We start from the raw sequence: 18450 nt of genomic DNA, 5'->3' as shown, positions 1-18450 counted from the left end.
AAAGTGTTCATAGCGCTTCACTTTTTCCACATTTTTTCATGTTACAGACTTATTCCAAAATGGATTAAATTAATTTATTTCCTCAATATTCTACACACAATACCCCATAATGACAATGTGAAAAGATCTTTTGAAATTGTTGCAAATTTATTAAAAATAAAAAGCCTGAAAAATCACATCTACGCAAGTATTCACAGCCTTTGCTCAATACTTTGTTGATGCACCTTTGACAGCAATTACAGCCTCGGGTCTTCTTGAATGTGATTCCACAAGCTTGGCACACCTGTCTTTGGGAATTTTTGCCCATTCTTCTTTGCAGTACCTCTCAAACTCTATCAGGTTGGATGGTAAGCGACGGTGTATAGCCATTTTCAGATCTCTCCAAAGATGTTCAATAAGATTTAGGTCTGGGCTCTGGCTGGGCCACTCAAGGACATTCATCCGGTTGTTGTGAAGCCACTCCATTGATATTTTGGCGGTGTGCTTTGGGTCCTTGTCCTGCTGAAAGATGAACCGTCGCCCCACTCTGAGGTCAAGAGCACTCTGAAGCTTTTCATTCAGGATGTCTCTGTACATTGCTGCATTCATCTTTCCCTCTATCCTGACTAGTCTTCCAGTTCCTGCTGCTGAAAAACATCCCAACAGCATGATGCTGCCACCACCATGCTTCACTGTAGGGATGGTATTAGCCTGGTGATGAGCGGTGCCTGGTTTTGTCCAAATGTAACACCTTGCATTCACTCCAAAGAGTTCAGTTTTAGTCTCATCAGACCAGAGAATTTTGTTTCTTATGGTCTGAGAGTCCTTCAGATGCCTTTTGACAAATTCCAGGCAGGCAGTGGCTTCCGTCTGACCACTCTACCATACAGGCCTGATTGGTGGATTGCTGCACAGATGGTTGTCCTTCTGTAAGGTTCTCCTCTCTCCACAGAAGAACGCTGGAGCTCAGACAGAATGACCATCAGGTAATTGATCACCTCCCTGACAAAGGCCCTTCTCCCCGATCATTCAGCTTCGATGGCCGGCCAGCTCTAGGAAGTGTCCTGGTGGTCCCAAACATCTTCCATTTACGGATGATGGAGGCCACCGTGCTCATTGGAACTTTCAGAGCAGCAAAAATTTTTCTGCAACCTTCCCCAGCCTTGTGGCTCAAGACAATCCTGTCTCAGAGGTCTACAGACAATTCCTTTGTCTTCATGCTTGGTTTGTGCTTTGACATGCACTGTCAACCCTGGGACCTTATATAGACAGGTGTATGCCTTTTCAAATCATGTCCAATCGACTGAATGTACCTCAGGTGAACTCTAATTAAGCTGCTGAAACATCTCAAGAATCATCTGTGGAAACAGAATAAACCTGAGCTCAATTTAGAGCTTCACGGCAAAGGCTGTGAATACTTTATGTACAAGTTATTTTTCAGGTTTTTATTTTTAATAAATTTGCAACAATTTAAAAAAATCTTTTTGATTTTATTTCATTTATACCCCATGAATTGTGTGTAGAAGTTTGAGGAAATAAATTTATTTAATCCATTTTGAAATAAGGCTGTAACCATAAAAAATGGGGAAAAAATTGAAGCGCCATGAATACTTTCCGGATGCACTGTACACTCACACACAGCATTGTTTATACCTCAACCCAAAAAACACATCTACATTGTAGCGATGTCTGTACAATGTTGGATTTTTTTTTTTTTTCAAGGGCAACGTCGCCACTTGCGTTTTCGCTACATTATCACAACGTAGAAATGTAAGGCATGAGAAGGCTGTAGGCAGGGTTGTCGTGTAACATTCAGCAACAGTGAGATGATGTTCTTACTATATGTATTAAAGTTTCTTTTTTTCTGACAGTTTATCAATACTGCCTAGAATACAGGATAAGTAGTAATAATTTTCCAGAATTGCTTAATATTAAATATAGTTCATTCATTTTTCCTTTTTAATAAAATAACTGCATTTATAAACTTAAGTGTAAAAATGGCATACAAATGTATACATTCAAACTTTTTTTTTATTTCAAAATTATTACATACTGTACACATCTAATTATAAGCAAACGGTATAAAATGTTTAGATTATATTAAATAATTAACTATATATATATATTCAACTAAAGGGTAGGCTAATTTAAAAAGTCAATTGAGGAAGTAAAGCAAGAAAGTAAATAAGAAAGCAAGTTAAAATGCAAACACTGGGCATCGACGTTCTGAACTGGAGAATATAGCAGACAGAGGAGCGCAGCCAAAGACCAGACGTAGTCGTTGGTACGGAGAAAACAGTCAGAGGAAGAAACAAATCCAACAGAGAATCTAATTCAGAGATGGATCCACTAGTTAAAATAGGCAGTAAAAAATAGGACAGATTGTTTGACACAACAGAACTACACAAATGACCACTGATGTCTTATTTAGCAAGAAAAAAAATAAAGCAATACTCTCATCTCCTCGTTGTTGAATTAGACGACAAATGGTTAAACTGATTCATTGATGACGAGCAGTGGTGGAAGGTGTACTGAAATATCATACTTAAGTCAAAGTACCATTACTTGCCTAAAATGTAGTGCAAGTAGAGTAAAAGTATCTGTTGTAAACATTACTCAAAGTATGAGTAGAAAGACCTTTCAAGAGTAGTGAGTATTACGCTTTAAAAAGCTGATGCATTTACATGTAATTTGTGGATGTTTGTAAACATAACATTCTGTACTGCATTCAGTTATTGCCCAGCAGGCACACAATGTCATAAGACATTAATATTAGGTTAGATTTAGGTTCTGATGTCAGGTGACCAAAATTCAAGTCTAGCCAGCGTCTAAGGACAACGCTTATTTGACGTCCAATAACAACATCAAATGATGTTGATTTTTAGGTTGTGTTAGAAAGTGACCAAAATCCAACATCTTAAACCAACATCATATTGACGTCAAATACTGAAATTTATTCGTCATGTATGGCAACCAAAATCCAGCGTCTGATAGACATCATTGTGGTGACATCCACACAATGTCAAGCTTTAACATCATTAGACATTGATATTTGGTTGATTTTTAGGTTGGACATTGACATCTGACATCATATAGACGTCTTGTGCCTGCTGGGCAATTTCAATCATCATACAGTAAACATCAGTTGTAATCTCATCAGTGGCATGCATCTAAATGGTCTCTGGGTCAATGTGTGTAAAGAGTTTGGACATCATCTTACACACTTTTAATGCTTCCCAACAGTTTGCTGCAATTATAAATTGCCCATGACTTGAGGTAGTTCATTATAATGGGATTTACCTCTTTACTTCTGTGTGCGATTTTTTTTTTTTTTTTTTTTTTTTTTTTTTTTTTTTTTTTTTTTTTTTTTTTTTTTTTTTTTTTTTTTTTTTTTTTTTTTTTTTTTTTTTTTGGATTGGACCGGAATCACAGGACTGAATTTTCTAATCCCCATAGACAAGAAAAAAAAAGGTAGAAACTGCAGGTTGAAGCAAAGTAGTGGAGTAAAAGTACTGATACTACACTAAAAATGTACTCAAGAGAAAGTAAATGTACACATTTTTAAAACTACTTTATAAATTACAATTCCTGAAAAAAACTATTCGATTACAGTAATTTGAGTATTTGTAATTTGTTACTGATGACGAGTAAATGCTGTACAGTGGTCGTCCAGCACAACCTAAAGCAACGACCGTTTAAATTGCAACATTTTGACACCGTTATGGCAAATTTCAACAACAACGTAGATCCTCAACCTTATTACAAGGTTGGTACAACGTTGTAGAAAGGTCGCTACATTGAGGCAACATTGTGTGTTTGTTGGGAAGATGCCTCAAAGTTTATACCTCAAGTTAACCTTTTAACACTATAAAGCCAACTGATATTATTTATCTTTTTACAAGAATCTAAATTCTATAAAATAAAAAGCTTTAGAAAATATTTCTTCACTAGCAAAATCATCAGAATAAGAAAAATCTAGCTAAAATATAACTAATTTAATGTAAGATTGTTTAGTCAATCAGTATTGTTGGTCTATTGCATTTTGTTTTTCCCTTCACAATTACAATGACGGAGCTTTCTTTATAAAAATTGAGATGAAGATTTAGAGTAATGGATTGTATTTATATGCATTGCATTTAATGTAAGTATTTTTATCATTGTGAACATATTGATTTACATTTGTGGACATAAATAACTACTGCATCAAATTGGCATTTTTGATCCACTTGAGCTGCTAATTAAAACTAAGCATTTTTTGTACTTCGGTATTTTCACTGTCATGTGAGCCACTAAAAGCCTGATTGATCTATCAAGTTCAATAATAAGAAATGAGAAGGCTTTTCTGACATGTTTTTTTAATTAATAAAATGTATAAATGAAACTTGAAGGGATAGTTCAACCAAAAATACAGATTTTGTCACCATTTACTCACCCTTGTTCCCAACTGGTTTGAGTTTCTCTCTTCTGTTGAACACAAAAGAAGATATTTAGAAGAAAGCTGAAAAACTGGTAACCATTGACATTCATAGTACTTTTTATCCTCTATGAATTTCAATGGTTACCCTTTTTCTATTGTCCTTTATAATATCCTTTGTTTTTAACCAAAAAAGAAGCTCAAACGGGCTTGGAATTAATTGAGGGTGAATAAATGCTGAATATAAAATAATCTATAAAATAAAAAGCTTTTAGAAAATATTTCTTCACTAGCAAAATCATCAGTATAAGAAAAATCTAGCTAAAATATAACTAATTTAATGTAAGATTGTTTAGTCAATCAGTATTGTTGGTCTATTGCATTTTGTTTTTCCCTTCACAATTACAATGACGGAGCTTTCTTTATAAAAATTGAGATGAAGATTTAGAGTAATGGATTGTATTTATATGCATTGCATTTAATGTAAGTATTTTTATCATTGTGAACATATTGATTTACATTTGTGGACATAAATAACTACTGCATCAAATTGGCATTTTTGATCCACTTGAGCTGCTAATTAAAACTAAGCATTTTTTGTACTTCGGTATTTTCCATTGACATTCATAGTACTTTTTATCCTCTATGAATTTCAATGGTTACCCTTTTTCTATTGTCCTTTATAATATCCTTTGTTTTTAACCAAAAAAGAAGCTCAAACAGGCTTGGAATTAATTGAGGGTGAATAAATGTTGATTACACTTATTTTTGGGTGAACTCTCACTTTAACCAGAAACTTAACATGTCTGAGGCTGCAATCTTGCATTTTTTAAATGGCGAACTTTAATGGCATTTGCTTGATTTTTTTTGTAGTAAATTCTCCAGCATCTTAAAATCTTAGAATCTGTAGATCTAAAATGAAACAAAATGTTGTCTGCTTAGGCCTGATTTGTTAAAAGGCTTATTAAAATGGTTTTATTTTATTTTTTTTTAATGTACAGGTAAATGAGTCTGTTTACAGCAATTTCTCCCAAAACACACACACATCATGTCCTATGATTATTCTAACATCTTAGAGAACAGAACAGAATTGAAACTCATTGAATTGCTTATGTGTGATGTTTTTCAGTGAGCAGACCCCTCTGGAGGAGGGCGAGATCCCCTGGCTCATGTACAATGAAGACTCGGGCAGCAGCAGTGATGAAGACCCCGATGGTGTCAGTCAGTTTGTGCACCCTGGACTCTTCATCCTGGATGGAAACAATAACCTGGAGGACGATTCTAGCATGAGTGAAGATCTGGACACAGAGTGGAGGTCAAAAAACCTAATATACAGTATCTAATAAAGATAAAGATCAACAATCTTGTGTAATCTTTAAATGCTTAAGGCTTCTATATTACAGCAAGGCTCTCTTTTGTCATTCACTTAAAGGAATACTTAACCTGTTATTGGAAATGGGCTCATTTTATTCAAAAATATTGTTTTACCATGTTTGAATCCTTTCAGTCCATCTCCAGGTCTGGCAGGAACACTTTTAGCTTAGCATAATTGATTAAATTGGATTCGACCGTTAGCAAGAGTTTTAAAAATAAAAGTTTTTATTTATTTATTTTTCTCTAGGTTGATACACTTGTATGAGAGTAAAAAATCCTAGCCATATTGGTTAATAAAATAGCAAGTTCTCTTTTTTTTTTTTTTTTTTTGTTGTTGGTCTTAGTATTCACCTTATTCTCCGCGTACGAGCGGGCGCAGCCATTTGAATAATTTTGGCTCAACTTCCGGTCTCATTCACTTCCATTCATTCTTAGACGTTAAAAACAGCTCGTTTGGCTGCTTGGTGTTTAAAACTGATATTTTCTTATTATATTATTCTACTTTGTCTGTATTGTCATGCAAACACTTGTTTGTAGAGTAAGTAGTTTGACCATTTTTTGCCGTTTATTATTCCTTGTCATTTCTCCCATAGGCAACTGAATCGGAAGTTCTAAAACTATCGCAAAAACGCACGCACTTCCGCATTGAAGAACAAGGTCAATACAATGTAACTGCAGAAGTGTCAAGTATTTATAGTTAGCAAAGCTCTTGAATTTTTTGAGCAAGATGCTAATGGTCTAATTTCATGATATATTCTAAGCTAAGCCAAAAGTGTTCCCGCCAGACACAGTGATCAGCTGAATAGATTAAAATAATTGGTAAAACTTAACTCTTGGTGACTTATAAGACTTTTCCAAAAATTGGAGTGTTCGTTTTGAGGTCTTATATACTTTGAGCCATGTTCTTTCTTGGTTCTTTGGGACTTTCTTTAGGGGTAAAAAGTGGTACTCTGTTGTAAGGCTTTCTGGAAAATTGGCTTTTTTGACTCCTATATCAAATCAAGTTTTAACTGAACTTCATTTTGTCTGTTTATTTTATTTTATTATTATTACTATTATTATTTATTTATTATTATTTTTTTTTATTTCAGTTTGTTCTTTGATTTGATTGAAGTATGTTGAGCTTGCTTTTTTTTTTTTTTTAAATCATTGCAGAATTAACTCCCTGAAGTCTAAAACAGTAAAAATGTTGATGATATAAAGAGTTCAGATGCAAAAGTAGCTAAACACCATTTCCGCCAAAAATGAGATAATGACATTGAGCAAATGCTTTATGCACGTAGTACATATTCAACAAATATTTTTGCTTCAAATCATCTAAATCTCAGCATCAGCCCATTCAGAAATAACAGTTTGTTGGCAAAAGCCTCTAATCGCCACTTGCTTTTGACAGCAAAAGCCGCTATATCCCGAGAACCAATCAGATGCCCCGATTCGAATCGTATGTTTTCAATGTAACGGCATGCTGATACGACGGCTTTTATGAGGAGACTGTTTGATTCCACTTCTGATGACATTTTAAAAGATGGAGTTTGATGAACTGGATGAGTCTGTCTGATTGTCAGTGAATGGCAAATGAAAACGTCCCTTACCTCAAAACATTATAAGAAAAAGAAAACGCACTGTACAGTCGGAAGTGTAGCATGCATTTATAATGTTTTTTGCGCAGTGATGCTACTTTCAGTCTGATTTACTATACATTAAACGACAATTGCGGGTTACAAAAGACTTAAGATGCCGTTTTTTTGTTTTTTTTTTATCCCACATGGATGCTTTGAGGATAAACGATCCAAAAAAGAGATCAAATGAATGAATGACAGCTTTTAAAAGTGTCCGAGAGACATCCCCTTTTTGCCCAGTAGGCCAACCTTGTGTTTTATTTGCTAAAGTAAGCCTTTTTTATGTATAAAACTATGGAGAGAGATTAGACTCAATAATAATTCACGCAAAAGACACAATGTACACATGCGTAGCCAAATTCACGTACGTAAAATATTTATTTATACTTACAAAAACAATTCACATGCACAAAATAAAAATACATTTTCGTAAAATACGTTTCACAAATGCAAAACACCATTTGCAAATATATAAGAGTGTACAAAAAGTTTTGAATGTTTAAAATTCACGAGTTCATCCTGAATGAGAATGTGCAAATCCTCTCTCACGTACGACTCACCCTGAATACTAGTGTGTGCATTTTTGAGACTTTCCTGCCAGAAACAGGCAACTCGTACCTCTCAGCCAATCAGATGAGAGCTGTACTCGATGTCAACCACTCTGCGCTCCTTTTGCGCAGTCTGTTCCTCTAACCAACATGGCGGATACTCCTGTAAGTCAATACTGTTTCCTACTAGTTTGTGTATACGCTTTTTATAGTAGAATCTGAGTGTATTTTCAGTAACTCAATAGAAAAGTGCTTGTGTTAGAGCGCATCCCGCTCTTCACCTGCCATGCTAAATAGAGGAATATTCTTCTTCTTAGAGGATCATCTCCGTTAATTCAGTCAGACTGCGCAAATGGTGCGCACAGTGAAGCGCTTCGGTCATTCCCGGGAGTTGTGATTGGTTGAACAGTAAGCTCGCATCTTATTGGCTACAGGGCACGAGTGACTCACGTGGGAGGTGTGTGCTGACAGGAAAGTCTCAAAAATGCACACACTCGTATTCAGGGTGAGTCGTACGTGAGAGAGGATTTGCACATTCTCATTCAGGATGAACTCGTGAATTTTAAACATTCAAAACTTTTTGTACACTCTTATATATTTGCAAATGGTGTTTTGCATTTGTGAAACGTATTTTATGAAAATGTATTTTTATTTTGTGCATGTGAATTGTTTTTGTAAGTATAAATAAATATTTTACGTACGTGAATTTGGCTACGCATGTGTACATCGTGTCTTTTGCGTGAATTATTATTGAGTCTAATCTCTCTCCATATAAAACTATACAATGTTATTACTTCATATTACTATATAGTGATATTACTTCAATAAATTACTTTTTTATGCATTTACAATGCACAGATATTGATGTTTCACTATGTTATTACACTACATTATTTGAATCTAGCAAGCTTAATTTACAATGTTTGCAATGTTTACATTGTTTTACTTGCATTTAATCCCAAATATCAGAAATGACAACAGATTAAGATTTATTTAACGTCAATTTTAATGTTATTGGTTAATGCACTTACTTGACAGATTTCAATAATTCATTTTCCTTATCAGGGGTTACCACAGTGGAATGAACTGCCACTTACTTTGACAGATTTATGTATTTTTAATTTTAGGTGTTCTGTGTAATGTGTTTTATGTTTGGTAAAGTAATTTCTAATTGTATGTTTAGTGGTTTTTCAGATTTGGAGGTTTTTGCAAAAAAAGCACAAGTGGATTTAGCTAGTTTTGACGCAAAAAAATTACCTTCTTAAAAACCAAAGAATTGTTTAAAGTGACATTTTTTTTTTGAAAAAAACGTTTTTATTTACCAGCAAATAACCTTTTTATTATTTATAAAATGAAGCTTCTAAACCTAATTAGAGTAGCCTGATAGAAAATGCTTATTTACAAAAAAAAAAAGGTCTGATTAATTTAGAGGGTTTTGCATCGGAACTCTTCATATGTATTTACCAACATCTATTATAAAAACATTTTGCTTAACTATTTTGATTGTGTCTGATGTGTTAAATTCCTCTGTGTTGTTCAGGTTTCTTGATGAATTTGGTGATGGTTTTGGGATGGCTCAAGCAATCTCTTACGTGGATCATTCCCAACTTCTCACTTACATGGCATTAGAAGAGCGTCTCGCACAGGCTATGGAGGTGAGTGACTGTCACACTGCCTGTTACATAACTTGGACTGCAACATTTGAAAAGGTTTCTAAGAGGAAAATGATGAATAATGCTATTAAAATATGGTTTTAAATTATTCTTTGTACAGCTAAGGAAGTTCATCATAAGATATTAGGTTTATGTATCATTATGGTTATAATAAAAAATATATACACTCACTGGACACTTTATTAGGTACACCTGTCCAACTACTCATTACTGCAAATTTCTAATCAGCCAATCACATGGCAGCAACTCCAGTGAGCGGCAGTTCTGTGGGCGCAAATTCCTTGTTGATGCCAGAGGTCAGAGGAGAATGGCCAGGCTGGTTCGAGCTGATAGAAAGGCTACAGTAACTCAAATAACCACTCGTTAAAACCGAGGTATGCAGAAGAGCATCTCTGAACGCACAACCATGTCGAACCTTGAGGTGGATGATCTACAGCAGCAGAAAACCACACCGGGTGCCACTCCTGTTAGCTAAGAACAGGAAACTGAGGCTACAATTCACACAGGATCACCAAAATTGGACAATAGAAGATTGGAAAAACATTGCCTGGTCTGATGAGTCTCGATTTTTGCTACGACATTCGGACTTTGGGCCCAATAATACCAATTGAGCATCCTGTCAATGCCATAGCCTACCTGATTATTGTTGCTGACCATGTCTATCCCTTTATGACCAGTGTACCCATCTTCTGATGGCTATTTCCAGAAAGATTACGCGCCTTGTCATTAAGCGTTAATCATCTCACACTGGTTACTTGAACATGACAATGAGTTCACTGTACTCAAATGGCCTCCACAGTTATCAGATCTCAATCCAATAGAGCACCTTTGGGGTGTGGTGGAACGGGAAATTTGCATCATGGATGTGCAGCCTACAAATCTGCAGCAACTGCGTGATGGTATCATGTCAATTTGGACCAAAATTTCTGAGGAATATTTCAAGTACCTTATAGAATCTATCCCACGAAGGATTAAGGCAGTTCTGAAGGCTAAAGGGGGTCCTACCCGGTACTAGTAAGGTGTACCTAATAAAGTGGCCAGTGAGTGTATGTTTATTAATAATCTACTTAATAAAAAATGTATTTACAAATAAACACTGAAATAATAACTATCCCAGCTACAGTCGTTCACTGTAAAATTAAAAAGGTTCATTTTGAATAAAAAAAAAATATGATTTGACAATATATTTTGTAGCTTTGGTTCCATTTTAAATTATCGTGATGTCAGTGTATTGTTTTCAGTGTATTGATGTCAGTGTAATAGTAGCTTTTTTTTAATACATCTAAAAACATTATTGACTGGATTTAAAAAAAAACAGCCCCGTGACGCCTTGTGGTTTAATTTGATTATTGTTTGTCTCTTAATGAGATGAAAGCCTAGTAATCTTTCATTATGTATGATGCTTTTTCATTAACATATAAATATTGTATCTGCATGAACAGCTATGTTATACAAACAAGTGATCCATCTTAATTTAGCCTAAAAAAACAATATTAAGAATTAGGACTATGTGAATGCCTTGCAAACTTAGTTTTTCAGCCAATGAGAAGGCACATTAGAATGTAAGGCTTAATGTATAATTAACTTGCTTCTATCTTTATCCAGGGGAAATGAAATATGCTAATGTGCTTTGTGTCACAGGCAGCGCTAGCTCATCTGGAGTCTTTAGCTATAGATGTGGAGCAGGCTCATCCCCCCGCCACCGAACAGATCATCGACTGCCTACCCCAGATCACCATGCATGCAGAAAACATTGGTAAAACTCACAACACTACTGTCAGCAAGTGTCTTATACAGTAGTTTTAAATAATATTATTATTGAGGTCTTTATTTATTTTAAATGAAGTTAGATTAGGTGGCGCAGTGGGTAGCGCTGTCGCCTTACAGGAAGAAGGTTGCTGGTTCGAGCCTCGGATAGGTAATTTCTGTGTAGAGTTTTCCATGTTCTCTGTGTTCGCGTGGGTTTCCTCCGGGTGCTCCGGTTTCGCCCATGTCGAAAGACATTCACTATAGGTGAATTGGGTAATCTTAATTGTCCGTAGTGTATGTGCGTGTACGGTTGATTCCCAGTGATGGGCATCCGCTGTGTAAAGCATATGCTGGATAAGTTGGCGGTTCATTCCACTGTGGCGACCTGATTAATAAAGGGACTAACCTGAAAAGAAAATGAATAAATGAAATTAGATTATTACGTTTTATTCAGAGCGCAGCACATGCAACATTTAAAAGTCACATGACAAAACAATCATGGCATCCTATAGAATGTCCATTTTTAACAGCGTGAATCAGACCCACTGCAACATTAGCTATGTTTCCTTTACAAGATGCGAATTAGACTTGTGCGCAAAACTGAAATGTCGCATAAAACATTTGCGAATAAACATAACATTGCCGATCACCTACAGCCAATGAACGAGCAGCATGCACTAGCATGGGTACCTGCAGTCCAGCGGGAGATTAGGGTAGTTGTCAAAAGCACTGCTTCTCAGTCTATTTGGACCCAAGAAATGGAGGAAAAACTAGTGTAAATTTGGCAGGAGCATCCGTGTCTGTTTGACATGTCATCTGAGCAATATCACAACTGGGCTGAAAAAGAAAAAAGTTATAGAGAAATTGCTAACTGCCTTCAAAGGTCAGGTGAGCAAAATAAGTAGATTTTCTACTTCACTAAAGGCTACTTTCTCATTATGTAGTTAATAACAAAAGATCTACTATGTGACCTGCTGTCGTTTCCATGTCGTGTCTCGTGTGTTTGGTTGTGAGACAGTTTTTAGACCAAGACAATGTTGTCGGCGATTCTTCCTACTGTAAAGTCATGCTGCGTGAAACCCCTTGTCGCTGATCCATCCTACAGTATAAACAAAGAAGCGACGAAATGCTACCCCAGATAATCATGCAGTGTGGAAACACCTGTGACACGACTACTTTGAAAATCGTGCAGTCTGAACTGAATTTTAGAATGACCAAGACAACATTTCAGATTTTTACAATGTGTTTGGTCTGCTGGTTTGTCCATAAATGCCGTATCATCAGGCTCATTTATGTTGTCAATGTCAATTTTATTTCTATAGCACTATTTAACACAACCAGAGGTTGACCAATGTGCTGCACAGTACAAATCAAAACAGATAAAAAACAATTGTATATATAAAATGATAAAATTATTGCTAAAGCAGACACTTTTCACTGATAAAATGCCAAATCAAAGAGATGATAAGTTTTTAACCTAGATTTAAAAACAGACAGGGATGAAACAGATCTGATACAGAGGGGCAGAGCATTCCACAACCTAGGACCAGCTACTGCAAAAGCACGGTCACCTCTGCATTTCAGCCTCGACTTAGGTATGAATAACAGTCTCTGGTTAGATGACTGAAGAAACCCACCAGGCTGATGCTCATTTAAAATGTCTGACAGATAAGAAGGTGCCAGGCCATTTAGAGATTTAAAAACCAAGAGCAGCATTTTAAAAGTGACTCGATAGTGCACAGGCAGCCAGTGCAGAGAGCGTAAAACTGGTGTAATGTGCTCATGTTTCTTGGTCCCTGTTAAAAGCCTTGCAGCAGCATTTTGAACTAATTGTAACCGGGATAAGGTTTTCTGACTAATCCCAAAGTATAATGAGTTACAATAGTTACAATCTAGTGGTTATAAACGCATGGATTATTTTTTCAAAAATTTTTTCTAGTTAAAATAGATTTAACTGTTTTTAATAGTCGAAGCTGAAAGAAGCAGGATTTGACCACTGCATTTATCTGTTTGTCAAAGCTCAAGCCATCATCTAGAATAACACCAAAAATTTCTTACCCAGGGCTTCATAGAAAAACTTAATTTTTCTAGATTAACTATCGGTGCTCTGGAAGAGTTTGACGGGTCGAACAAAATCATTACACTCTTACTGTTATTACAAAGATTTGTTACTTGTTATATACGTGAATCTTGGCATGTCCATAAAGCATTTTTTAATGAGATATTCCAAAATGCACACAAAAATAGGTGGGTGTAAACATAGCTACTGAGCTACTGCATAATAAGTTGATATATGTAACATGTAAATGTTATTGGTTAAAGATCAAAACTGAAAATCCTCATTAGGCATTGCATTTATCTGCGTTCTAGCAGTTTATGTGTGCATGTATGATTGTGTACGCAAGGTACAGCACTGTACCAATAGTTATCCATGAATTCCATCAAGACTACCTGCTCCCACCAGTCTTTACTGCGGACTAGCATTCAGCTTCAGTTGAGGTTGTAATATTTGATACACTCCGATGTCTTGTCCTAATAAAAATCAATTCATGTTTATTTATATACCACTTTTCACAATGTAGATTGTGTCAAAGCAACTTAACATAGTTCTAGTAAAGTCCAGATTTCAGAGTTTAAGTTTAGGTTAGTTTAGGTGAGTGTGGTGAACTAAACATGATATCATGCCGTTGACTTACACAGTTGGAGCAGAATCATCAAAACAAAACGTGTGCTACGTTCGCAGGATCTGTTAAGAAGCGATAACATATACCGCTTCTGACAGATTTCCTGTTTGCATTTATGAGCTGTGATGTCTGCTGCTGGTGACAAATTTGGCAAACCTTGTAAATGCAGTTTTCTGCGTAGCTGGTTTACTGATTTTCATGTAAAAAACTCCTGTAATAATCAGATTTTTGATGGTTTTCTGCTTATGCATGTAAACTCGCTCATTGAAAAAAAACGTTTCAATAAAAATGCTTGATAAATCATTAGTTAACTGCCAATATGATTTTATGGTCTATCACTGCTGACCAATAGGTGACTCTTTTTACACGTTTTGTGGTGTGATCAGTTAGAATTCAATTCACAGAATGAAAATGGCATAAAGTTTATTGGACATACAGCCTCAGATGCAGTTTGGCAGCATGCTTTTAAATTAATTAATGCTGTAAACTAAAAACACATCGCTTATCGCTACAAAATCTGTCATTTTTAGCCAGCATGATCTTAAAATGACCTGAATCAAATTTGATAAGAAGTTAGGGCAACAGTTTTAAAAAAAATAACATCAAAGCAGACAGCAAGCTAATTATACCATGATTGGGATCAGTATTCTCTGCATGATCCAAGGAATCCATAATATTTGATATTTCCTGACAACTGGTTCTGAGTCAAAACTGTAGATTTGCTCAGAATACGCTTGTCATAATACTCCAAGCTTGGTTTGAATATGTTAAAGCCTAATGCCCACCATGCCTACATCTTCATCAGATTTGTTCATGCATTACTCCAGAGTGGTTTGACTAGTTAACTTTTTATAAGCATCATCTGAAGGTAGTCAAGCCATACGTTCATGATGGAAAATGTCATCTTAGGGTGCAGTCCTTTTGACCTGTACCAGGGAAGAAATGGTGGTTTTTGTATGGTTTTTGTAAACGTGTAACATGTAAACACTTGGTGTCTGTTGATCTTGCCTCCTATAAATGATTTAAGTTGATTTGGCAGATCCTGGATCTTTTAATCATGATAACTGATCTCTGGCTAATTTGGTTTTTCAAACAAGTTTGTGAATCAGATTAAAATGTCCTGATGAATTGATATAAGATGGCTTGTTGTAAAGGACATTTATAGCAGTCATCAAAATCATGATCAACAATGCAACGATTGGCTTACAGCACAGCAGCGTAATGACATCATCTGATTAATATTCATGCTAAATAACAAAGTGTGTAGCAAACAAAACTGTTAAATGATATGCAGTAAATTTTCACAATAGTTTTAGACAGTTTGTACAGGCTTTTTTCTATGGAGTAGTCAAGTAAAATACAAGTAAAATATTTTATTTTTTACATTCAGAACAGATTTTCTGTCATCGTATTTTTGTTAAGTAGCATAAGGCATAACTCGCTATTTAAATTAAATATCAAAATGCTATTTTCATGCAAGATGAAAGTGTTTTGATAACTGTCTTTGTTGATTCACCTGCATATTACCTGTCAACATCTCGCATGCATGACTACCGTAATTAATACTGTATAATCATTCCTTCATAACAAAAAAATCACTCTGTGAAAATATTGGCCATGTCTGTTATCTTACCAATAATAATAATAATCATAATAATAGTATATCATTTAAATGTGTAATAAATTAATCAAAAATACTCCAAACTCTTTATATTTGGTCATCTTAATTAGTGTTCATGTAAACAAAGTTGGATTGATTTCATTCCAACTGAATCAAAAGATGTTCATGAAAACTTTAAGTTGTAAAATTCTACAACTTTTTGCAACAGTGTGACTTTATCTCTTAAATATATAACCTGGTCCACTTTGTTTCCATGCATTTTACTTCATCAAGAGCACATTGATGTATTCAATGAATACCCGAAATAGTGAAGTATTTTGCTGTTCCACATTTTGGTGTTATGAGCATTGTCATTCATAGAAACTAGAGTTCAAGGACATGAGCTGTACTTATTTCTGACATGACTCGCAGCATTACATCATAAGTGTTGAAAACAGACAAGAAAAGTTGGGAATATATATTGCAATTGTACACTTCACTATGTATCGCAGTGAGCTGTAGCAGACTGGCCGTATGTGCTTCTCTGCATCCATCAGCAGTATTATAGTCAAGAGGGACATTACAGCCTCTCTAGCTGTGTTATGAACAAGGTTTGCGGTTACATGATTGCACTGTATATATAATTTGTCTTCCTGTTTCTCAGTGCTGCTCATGTGAAGTGTTTTGCAGATGGAAAATTGAATGAATGTCTACGTGTTGAGTGTGTATGGACCAGACCAGAGGCCTTTAATTCACTTGAAATACTCATATTTATACTTAATTTTTATGGAACTTTTAATAAGAAAACATTTTCTTGATGCGTAAAGAGATATATTAGCCCTCCCGTATTAATTTTTCCCCAATTTCTGTTTGAGAGGGTTTTTTTTCACATTTCTAATCATAATAGTTTCAATAACTAATTTCTGATAACCGATTTCTTTTATCTTTGCCATAATGACAGTACATATTTTACTAGATATTTGTCAAGACACTAGTATTCAGCTTAAAGTGACATTTAAAGGCTTAACTATAGGTTAATTAGGCAAGTTAGAGTAATTAAGCAGGTCATTGTATAACAGTGCTTTTGTTCTGAAATCAAAAACAAGGCAGTTTAAGGCTGTAATTCCCCAAGTGGGGGCCACGGGACAATGAGAGAGGGAAATGAAATGAAATTTTATGAAACTATTAGAATTACCATATTTTATCCATTACTCACAGAAGATCAAAATAGTAGTTACTAGTCACAACAACATGCAAATAAAAAGCCATCAGCCTTTCTTTTTTTTCATAGAGTTGGTGTTTACACGTTAGATTAACAACACCGCAATAGCGTCAGCTTCAGCAGATTGATTTTATTGCACCAGATTAAACTTTCTGATGCCTTTATGCCAATCAAATACATTACAAATGAAAACGGGCCACAACTGAACATTGAGCATGATCGCTGAATGGTGGTCTTCAAAATTAAACCAAGAATAGACTTGTGCTGAAAACATTATGCACACCAGTCATTAGGTGAAGTTAATATTAAATTAAACAAATAATACATTTTTATGATTGAAATGATGTGAAGTTTTCAAACTAATTTCGAGAGGAGCACGTGATATGATTGACCGCAGCTGGCCACTCATTTACATTCACTAGTTAGCCAATCAGATTAACCCCAACTCACTATAAGTAGCCTAGCTAGAACTACTCTCTTATCTTCGTTTTCCGAAGAAACTAACGACAAGTCCGCTCCAGCTCTTCCGAAAGCTACTCACGGACAAAACAACCTCTTATTTTCAATCATCATCATCATCATCATCATATCGTCGTCAACTACAACGAAAACAACAACGGAGGCGGCGGAGATCACAACAGCGCAGCAACGGGCAAGAAAGTAAGCTCCGCGCTCCCTGAAACATCAGCCCCATCTCAACAACACCCAGCTCAGCCTGGAAGTCTGCCCGAGACTGAGGCTCCAGTAAGAGGCCAAAGGCCTAGCTACTCCAGCCAGAGCACAATGTTTTATTCAATCCTCTATCTCCCGCTACTTCAAACCGCCACGTACCTTCTCCAGCGTCATCACACGTCTCTCGTATCCAACAAACGACAGTCACAGAACTCCTCGACGCCGGAACCACACATTCCATACTGCTGCAATAAACCTGAAAAGACCTTACGAATCCACGTCTTCGCTGACTCCGCCCCCCTAGGACATTACAACCACACGCTCCTGCTACGCTCCCTAAACACTGCGTACTACAGCCCAAGAACACTGCGCCACCCCGGGCCACCAGAGAAAGCCCTAAAGCAATCTCGGAATCTCCCGGACAATAACGCAACTCTTCTAGCCTGCAGCTCCCCAATCCAGTACAAACTCCAGCCCTCCTCTTCCAGCAATCCTTACCACTCTAAACCCAGCCTTCCCTCCTCTCACACTTGCTACTACTGCGGCGACAGGCACGCCGTCAGCCAAGTCTAAAGAAAACAAATTACTTGTCAACATTTTGAATCTTTATACTGATTTACGTTTGCACCCTGACCTAATTTTTCTGAATTTCTCATTCCAGGTCTGTATAACGGATCCAAGCCCGGTATCTTGGCGCTCCCTTCCCAGCCCTCCACCAACGCTGAACCAGAAATCACAGAGCTATTATAGAAAAAGAGATCGACAATAAATTCATGTTCGATCCCCTCATTCTTGCTGCTTCGTCAAGCACATTCACATTAGCCTACTGAAATGTGCATTAGAAAGTTTCTAAAAACGTCTAATAACGGATCTTTCATCTTCTCATAATTCCGCCTTTTTCAGCATTATTCATCAC

At 36.0% G+C, this 18450-nt stretch overlaps 1 protein-coding gene across 2 annotated transcripts in view; it reads left to right on the top strand.

The window, feature by feature from the left end:
• The window catches only part of pja2 (praja ring finger ubiquitin ligase 2), a 39557-nt gene that overhangs the window by 11759 nt on the left and 9348 nt on the right, over window positions 1-18450 (top strand). For both annotated transcript variants that reach the window (XM_056458604.1, XM_056458603.1), the window contains exons 5-7: window positions 5523-5708; window positions 9475-9589; window positions 11249-11363. In XM_056458604.1, coding sequence (XP_056314579.1) covers window positions 5523-5708; window positions 9475-9589; window positions 11249-11363 — 416 coding nt within the window. The remainder of the gene's footprint in view (window positions 1-5522; window positions 5709-9474; window positions 9590-11248; window positions 11364-18450) is intronic.

Source organism: Danio aesculapii, chromosome 5 (genome assembly GCF_903798145.1).
Source record: "Danio aesculapii chromosome 5, fDanAes4.1, whole genome shotgun sequence".
Taxonomy (NCBI): domain Eukaryota; kingdom Metazoa; phylum Chordata; class Actinopteri; order Cypriniformes; family Danionidae; genus Danio; species Danio aesculapii.
This window is presented reverse-complemented; position numbering and strand designations above follow the sequence as displayed.